Source organism: Pseudonaja textilis, chromosome Z (genome assembly GCF_049901715.1).
Source record: "Pseudonaja textilis isolate UNSWEBS1 chromosome Z, rPseTex1.2, whole genome shotgun sequence".
NCBI classification, from domain to species: domain Eukaryota; kingdom Metazoa; phylum Chordata; class Lepidosauria; order Squamata; family Elapidae; genus Pseudonaja; species Pseudonaja textilis.
In genome coordinates, this window is record NC_142008.1 from 114783842 (window position 1) to 114792171 (window position 8330).

The window sequence follows — 8330 nt, forward strand, 5'->3', positions numbered from 1 at the left end:
CTATCTTTTCAGGAGATGATGTTTATTGTTCAATTCAGGTCTCATCAAAATGATAAAACATTTGGGAAGAAAGATGCACACCAATAATCCAGCACTGGAGCAGATTATGGAGAAGGTCTCCACAGCCAACAGATATTTCCCTCTTGTGCTTAGATAGGTTGGAATAAAGCACAGCCAAACACTGCAGAAGATCAACATGCTGAAAGTAATAAATCTGGCCTCATTGAAACTGTCAGGTAACTTCCTAGCTAGAAAAGCAGCAGAGAAGCTAACCAGAGCAAGAAAACTCATAAAGCCCAAAACACAGCAAAACATGGCCGAGTCTTCATTACATTCTAGGATGAGTTCTTCAGAGATTGAGTGTGCATCAAAATCTGGGTAAGGTGGTGACATTATCAGCCATGCAGCACAAAAACTTAATTGAACAAGGGAGCAGGAAAAAATAATGTAACTGACTATTCTTCCACCCACCCATTTCCTCAATTTGGATCCAGGTTTGGTGGCCATGAATGCTAGAACCACAACAAATGTTTTGGCCAATACACAAGAAACTGCCACAGAGAAGATGAGCCCAAAAGCTGATTGTCGAATGAGGCACGTAATCTTATCAGGTCTCCCAATAAATAAAAACACACATAGGAAAGTGAGCAGGAGAGAAACAAGGAGAGTGTAAGTAAGATTCCGGTTGTTGGCTTTGACAATAGGGGTGTCTTTATATCTAACAAAGATTGTGAGCACCAAAGTTGTCTTTAGTGAAAAGCAAAGAGAAAGAACAGTTAGACTGATTCCCATAGACTCTTTGTAGGACAAAAAGCTGATCTGCTTTGGAATACACATATTTCGATGGAGATTTGGAAAATGATCATCTGGACATAGAGAACAGTCATCCATGTCTGAAAAAGAACACAATAGAGAGTGGATTATGCACAGTGTTGTACCCTAATGGCTTAGTCCCATTATAATTGGAAATTCCCTACCTTTCTCATCTGTTATTTTCCTCTCTGGACACAGATGGCAATCATAGCAACAAAATGACTGCCCTTCTTTTTTGGCCTTGCTGTATCCTGTCTCACAAGGATTGTTACATAATGACAAAGGCAATTCCTATCAGTAAATGAAAAAGAATATTTTAAGATACAGAGGGGAAAGGTAGTGTTTGGAGAAATATTATAGAATCAACAGAATAAATATATATATATATTGATAAGCAAAAATAACATGATGACATCATTGTGAGATGTATTTTTTTCTGGAAAAAAAATCATTGAGTATCTATTATGATTGGTATTGGTGGCTTTTCTATAACCATCATTCCCCACTATCTAAAGGCTATTTTTATACTGATTCAATAAATTTTCTCAATTTGTTAATTTTGATGTCACTAGATGGATGAAATCTAGTATACCAAATTGCATCTTTTACATCAAAACCAGCAAATTGCTTGTCCATAATTAACAGGGGAACAAAATAAAAAGTACAATATTGTAAATCAGCTACTAGAAAAGTAAGCATTCTTACAGATATTTTCCCTTCTCTAGGATATTTGTACCTAGGTTAGTTAAAAATGAGGTTATGATAAATTAATAGTAAAGATATTTTATGCTACATAAATGAAGGTTAACCAATCTAGATTCAAATAACTAACCTTACTAAAGCCTGCTGGCCATATGATGGAATCTATGGAAATATTGAAGAACTTGTTTGGTGGAGCTGTGGGATCTACCATTCCAACTTTGACCCTAAGAAAGGACTGGTTTGGGAATGTGATCCAGTTGATAATATCAAATCCACCAATGATTTCTCCATTTTTATCAAGGGAGATCTTTTCACCAACACTGTTATTGAATGTAATACCTTTTAGAAAAGAATGAAGCTGAAATATAGAAATGTAGAGACAGAATGAGACAAATTGTAGAGATGTTTCTTTAAACAAAGAAAGCTTTAAAATATCAAATAACTACACACACATTCCAAAATTTCATATTAATGAAATAAAATTTAAAATGTATTAATATCCAATTTTAAAGTATAATCTCAATGAAAATTTCATAAAAATGCAATCTATTATCTTTGATTCTGGAAGCATATGAACCTGTTCCATTTCTTTTCCATTCATTTGCTCTAAAATCATACATTGTTATATTATACATTGTTGTTGTGAATCTCTTTGTGTAGAAAGGCTTCTATTATCCTGCAATGCACTTAATTTTATTCTTGCTCTTTTGCCCGCCCCTATATATTTTGTGATTATTTTGTTTAGCTCCAGAAAAAAAAAACTTGTCTAATTTCATGACGATCATTTGAAACAGGTAGGGTAGTTTTGATAGAATAGTCATCAATTCTTCCTAACGAGGATAACTATATTTTTGCTCACCCTTCAAAATCTAAACTAATATAATTATCATATTTTATTGATGAGCATATTGCTGTCAGCCAAATGCCCATATATTTAACCTATTTTGCAGTCTGCAATCCTATTCCTATTCCTTTCTCTAATTCCTTCTTCTGTTTATCTGTTAGAATTTTAAATTTTCATTTTTGTTTTCTCCTTATTAATTGTAAGGCCAGCTACTTCCCCAATTTTTTCTATCTTCTGTATTAATTTTGGTCCCATCTCCAATGGCTCTTCTGTGAAGAATGCTAGGTCATCGGCAAATGCTTGGACCTTACATTCTTCTTGTTTTATTTTAAGCCCCCTTATCTCCCAATTCGATCTTATTCTTATTAGCAGAATCACTAATATAAGGATAAAAAGCAGCCCTGTCATACTCCTTTCATTATATCAAATGAATTTGTACATTCTTCATTTATTATTACACTTGCTTTCTGGGAGGGGTATATTGACTTTATCATGTGTTCAAATCTCTCTCCAAATTTCATTCCTTTTATCTGTTGGATCATAAACTGCCAGTTAACTTTATCAAAGGCTTTTTGAGCATCCAGAAAAACTAGGGCCACCTGTTTTTCTGAATGGGCCACATGATACTCTAGTATGTTGATTACTGTTCTAGTGTTATTCTTTATTTGTCCCATCGGTAAAAATCCATTTTGGTATATATTTCCCATTTAATCATTTTTTCATACTTTCTGCTATAATGTTCATAAAAATTTTATAATCAGCATTTAGTAAAAAAATTGGCCTATGGTTTTTAATCTGCATGGTATCAGTACCTTTTTTCAATATTAAAGAGATATATGCTTCCCTCCACGAATCCTGTAGCTTTGACTCTATTAGTAACTCATTACAAACCTCTAATAGTACTAATTCAATTGCTTCACCTATGCTTTTGTAGATTTCCCTTGGTAGTCCATCTGTCCCTGAAGTTTTATTTTGAATTGCTTCTCTTAATTCTGCTATTGTAATATCCCTGTTTAACATTGCTCTTTCCTCTTCTATTAATACTGATATACCTTCTCCTTTTAGGTAATGTTTTATTTTCTCATCTGCAATCACTTCTTGTTTATAAAGCTCCTTAAAATTTTCTTGTGCAATCTTTTTTTCTTATCCACAATGTTTTGTAGATTCCCTACTTTCTCTTGTAATTGCTGGATTATTCTTTTTTCTCTTTCTTTTTTTAATTAATAGGCTAGCCATCTCCTTGATTTATTTATGTTTTAAAAATTGTTTTGTTTTAAAAACTTCAAATTCCTTAAAATTTTTCCAGTTCTGATATATTTAATTTGTGCTTGGCTAAGGCCCTTTTACTTTTAATTTGCTCATCCCCGATTTACCATTCCAAAATTTCATATTAATGAAATAAAATTAAAAATGTCTTGATATGCAATTACAAAATATAACACCAATGAAAATTTGGTAAAACTGCAATCTGTCATCTGACTACTATAGTTAGTTACACCAGAAGATCACATATAAATATCTATAAAAATACTAGAATGTATAAGGTTATTGTATGATATTATAGAATCTATATTGAGGCTTTATATCATTTCAGACAATGGTTGTCCAGTCTCTTTTTAAAAATCTCCAGTGATGGATCATCCACAACTTCTGGAGTCAAGCTATTCCATTGGATAATTGTTCTGTCAGGAAATTTCTCCTTAGTTCTAGGTTGCTTCTCTCCTTAGAAAATAATTTTAGAAAACAAAATTCTAACTAAGAAATGATATCTAACTAGAAGACATTCAGCAATAGGAATTTCTGATTATTTTTTAGAAAAGGCAGAATCAAGGTCTGTTGATGTTGATGGAATTTGAAATCTTACACTCAGCAGGGCTTGGATTTGATGACCTAAATTCCATTTTGGAATCTATTATTCTTTCCCTCATTAGGAGTACATACTGTAGGTCTGGAAAGAGGTATTGCCCAACATAACATCTTTCCTTGCTCCTCTTTTATTAAGATCTTGAAATGTGAAAAATACCTTCACTCTCTCCCTTGTTTCTTCTAGAACCTTGTTTCTAGAATCATATAAACTTGTTCCATTTCTTTTCCATTCATTTATTCTAAAATTAAATATTGTTGTATCATGCATTGTTGTTGTTAATATCTATGTGTAGAAATGCAGGTGAGACTCAAATAGACTATGAAATATTATCTCTGATGGAAATGGACCATTCCAGGATCCTGCTTATTTCTTAAGTAAGGATGTCAAAATATTATCAATCCTTCCTCTTCCATTTATAGTTTACATGAGGAGAACCTCATCAGGAAATGCCTTAAAATGAGAACCTGAATATACTTTCAGCAATGTAAAAAACAATGCTGACAAAATCCAAGCATTCAAAAACAAAACCCACACATTTAGAACAAATGATGATTCAAAACATCATCTAGAGGTGGTAGATTTACTTAAAGAGTGAACTGATGGCAGTTACTTTTATTGGCCAAAAGTAAATTATAAGAGATGTGTTTATAATTTTGAAGAATGCCTTTTGTGATTTCAATATGATGATATAAATATTTCAGTTGCTTAAGAGACTGTTTCATTTGACTTTTACACCTAATTTTGATACCCTTAGAGAATATTGACTATAGAGATTCTTGGTCAATCAGACTGTCCCAAAGGTGCTTTTTCAAAAGGTAACTTGATTTTGTATTTCCTTGAAGATGCTTTGCTTCTCATCCACCAAGCTTCTTCAGTTCTGACTGAATGGTTGAGGGTGGAAGAATTTAAATTATAAAGACCAGCTGCCTGCAAGAATATAAATCCAGATTTCTGCATTTCTCTGCTCAAAGTCTTACCTGCCACATCACTTGATTATGAAATTGTTTCCTTCCTTTTCCCACTCTTGCTTTATGTCTGGATTTGGACAAATACAGAGATTGCAAAGCATATGCCACAGCATAGACAGCATTGTAAATGTTGTAGCTCTGGCCACTCATGAGTGTCTCAAACACAGATGTAGGAAGGGTCTCAAGCCTTTCCCATCCAGTACATTTTTTCACAGGTTTCTCTGCCACAGAATGGGAGAAGAAACAATTGAATGCCTGTTCCCAAAAATCTTTCCGAAAATGATCATGCTGATTATTCCTTGGATTTATGCTTCCAAGAAATTTCTGGAAATCTTGGACCTCCTTTGTGTGAATTGCAAAGGATAAAGCACCTTGCAGGAAGTGGATATCCCAAGATGTGTGAAAGGAAACTGAGGTGTAATCTGTCGGAGCTGTTATGAACCAGATTTTTGCCTTCCTTGGAATATCCTCCACTTCTGAAAATTGGAGGAATGTTCTCAGGGTAGACATGGACCTACTTTCACCATACAAGATTATCACATTGGCTGTGCTTTTCATCAGAACTTGGTATATTTGGAGTCCTTCATCTACTATATCAATAAAATCACTGTAAAAAGCTACCTTAGCGAAGTCTTGTATGAAATCAAAGCAGATGCCATGATGGGAGAACATGGGAAACACCTCCTGTACAAATTTCTCTCCATTCTCATCATTCACAAGAACTCCAATCCAGATCCATCTAAAATAGAGCAATAGCTGGAGGAGCCCTCTATGTTGGTGAGATTCATTTGGAAGCATTTGTTGGAAGTAAACTGCTTGAGTGTCCTTTTCCATGACTGGAACAGAGCCATAGGTCAGCTAAGAAAAATGATAGGGAAGAATTTATAAATGTTTGAATAATATTGATCAAATACTTTTTGTGTGTCTGCAAAGTTAAATAATATAATCTCTCTATCTTGTAATTTTAACATACTTCACTTTTTCTGTTTCAGAATTTTATGCAGGTTTGATATTTGAGTGTGGCATAACTCATCTCCTTTTCCCAGATCCCACCCATCTAGCAGTTTTAAAACATGCATATGCAAATAGGGGAAGGTACCATATTCCATGTATCCTGGCAGATAGTCATGACCATATAAATGTCTTCAGACTGCTGACTTCCTTGGCTAAGAAAAGTAGTTGAAAACCACTCCCTCATGATGAACATGACTGGACAGGCAAAATCTTTACCTTTATGCTGGCTTAGTTCATCATTTTCTTGCTTTACATAGTTCATTTTAACTTGCAGCAACTGTCAACACTGAGCAGAAGTTCAGTTATAAAAATGAATGTCTTGCTTAAAAAGTGTTTGGTTCAATCTGTACCTATTTGACAGCTGATGCACCTCTACAATAGTAGAAGGTGGTACCTTAATTTCTATACCAGAGGAAAAGAAAGGGAGTTAAAAATAAGTTATTACAAAATGCAAAGGAAAAGGAAGATTGGGATTTCCTGTTTTGAAATTGCACTCTGCAGCTTGCCATTTGATTTGGATGAAAGATTTGGTAGACTGAAAAATAGATGGCTTTTGGAGTTAAAAAGATAAGACCTAAAATTTGGGTGGTATGCATATTTGTGAAAAAGTTAAGGTTAAAAATCCTTATGTTAGACATAATTGAGACTATGGAATAGATACAAAGCCATATTTTATAAAATGCTTCTTATGGTGACAGGACAAAGGTGTTTCTGAAAAATAATGGGCAAACACAAATGGCTAATTCATCATGAGATACTAGAATTTTGTCAAGGAGAATGTAAAACAAAAATCAAGGGAAGATGTGGCAAGAGCATATAGACATCAATGGTGAAAATCTATAAATAACCATAGTAATATTTAAAGTTGGCAAAAATGTGTTGTTCAACCTTTTGAGACTGAGCTTGATGTATAATTATATACAGAGAATAGAGAACATAGTCGCTCATGAAGTTAAGAGGCTGTGCTGATCATTGGCAGGCTCATAATTGAGACCCAGTTGTTGCTGAGTAGTGGTAGTATTATTTCATGAGTGGTCATAGTATTTCATCATGAAATACTAGAATTTTGTCAAGGAGAATGTAAAATAAAAAAAGGAAAGAAGGAGTGGCAGCAGGATGTAGATATCAATGGTGAAGATATATAAATAATCTGTTACAATTATTTGAATTATTTAAAGTAGGGAAATTGTTTTTCCACCTTTTGCAACTAGAATTCTCTACAAATGAAAGAGAACATAGTTCATAGTTCTCATGAAATTAGGATGATTGGGTAAGCAGCGGCCTCATGTTTGCTGTTGAGCAATGGATTGAACTCCTATCACAGTTTCCAACTTCTCCTGACTCAGCACTTTGAATGTGGACTACTGTGAGTAGATAAATGGATAACACTTTGGTAGGTAACTTAAAAGGGATGCCCCTAACTGGGCAAACCCTGGGTAACGGAGATATCACTATCCAATCTTTTCAACCTGGAAGCATTTGGACATTCCCAACATAACTGTAGTACTAGTAAAAGTGATAAACAGGTATTTGATAGAATGTATGAAAATGTATTGACATTTAAAAGAGAAGTATAAATGAAAAAAAAGTTTACAATAAAGCGGGTTAATTTTTTTTCATTGTAATATTCAAATGGAAATATTACAATGGAAATGGAAAATTATTATTAAATTTAGTTATACTTATTGTGATGAAAGTTGTAAGTCACTTATTTACATATTTATTTTCTTTTTCTTTTTTCTTGAATTTTTTCCATTCGTTAAATTTCTTTAAAGATAGTTTGGATCTCTCTCCCTCTCTCTCTCTCAAAGGGTCCTTCTGGGGGGAGGAAGGTACTTAGTGATCTCCCCAACTAAACTTCTTCTCTCTATATCTATCTATCTATCTATCTATCTATCTATCTATCTATCTATCTATCTATCTATCTAATTTATTTATTTGATTTGATTTGTCAATTGCTTACAAGATAATAGGTATAAGTATATACATAGTTATGAATACATGAAATGGGTACATATAAGAAAAATAAACGAAAAAATAGGACAGGGACGGTAGGCATGTTGGTGCGCTTATGCACGCTCCCTACAGACCTCTTAGGAAAGGGGTGAGGTCAATAGTAGAC

The 8330-nt window shown here is 33.7% G+C and overlaps 1 protein-coding gene across 1 annotated transcript; it reads right to left on the minus strand.

The window, feature by feature from the left end:
- On the minus strand, positions 1 to 6028 carry LOC113449904 (vomeronasal type-2 receptor 26-like). Its single transcript, XM_087916158.1, has 4 exons — positions 5204 to 6028; positions 1646 to 1873; positions 978 to 1104; positions 1 to 893 (listed from the first exon to the last, which is right to left on the minus strand). Exons 1-4 carry the CDS (start codon positions 6026 to 6028, stop codon positions 1 to 3), a joined length of 2073 nt encoding a protein of 690 aa, XP_087772284.1.
- Positions 6029 to 8330: the final 2302 nt, after the last annotated feature.

What these genes read in the sequence shown, in the direction of transcription:
- LOC113449904 (XM_087916158.1), bottom strand. Translation starts at nt 6,028, where the DNA reads ATGGAAAAGGACACTCAAGCAGTTTACTTCCAACAAATGCTTCCAAAT. An exon ending in ATAATCAAGTGATGTGGCAG is followed by an intron (nt 1,874 to 5,203) that starts GTAAGACTTTGA and finishes TCTATATTTCAG; the next exon opens with CTTCATTCTTTTCTAAAAGG. An exon ending in GAAAATAACAGATGAGAAAG is followed by an intron (nt 894 to 977) that starts GTAGGGAATTTC and finishes GTTCTTTTTCAG; the next exon opens with ACATGGATGACTGTTCTCTA.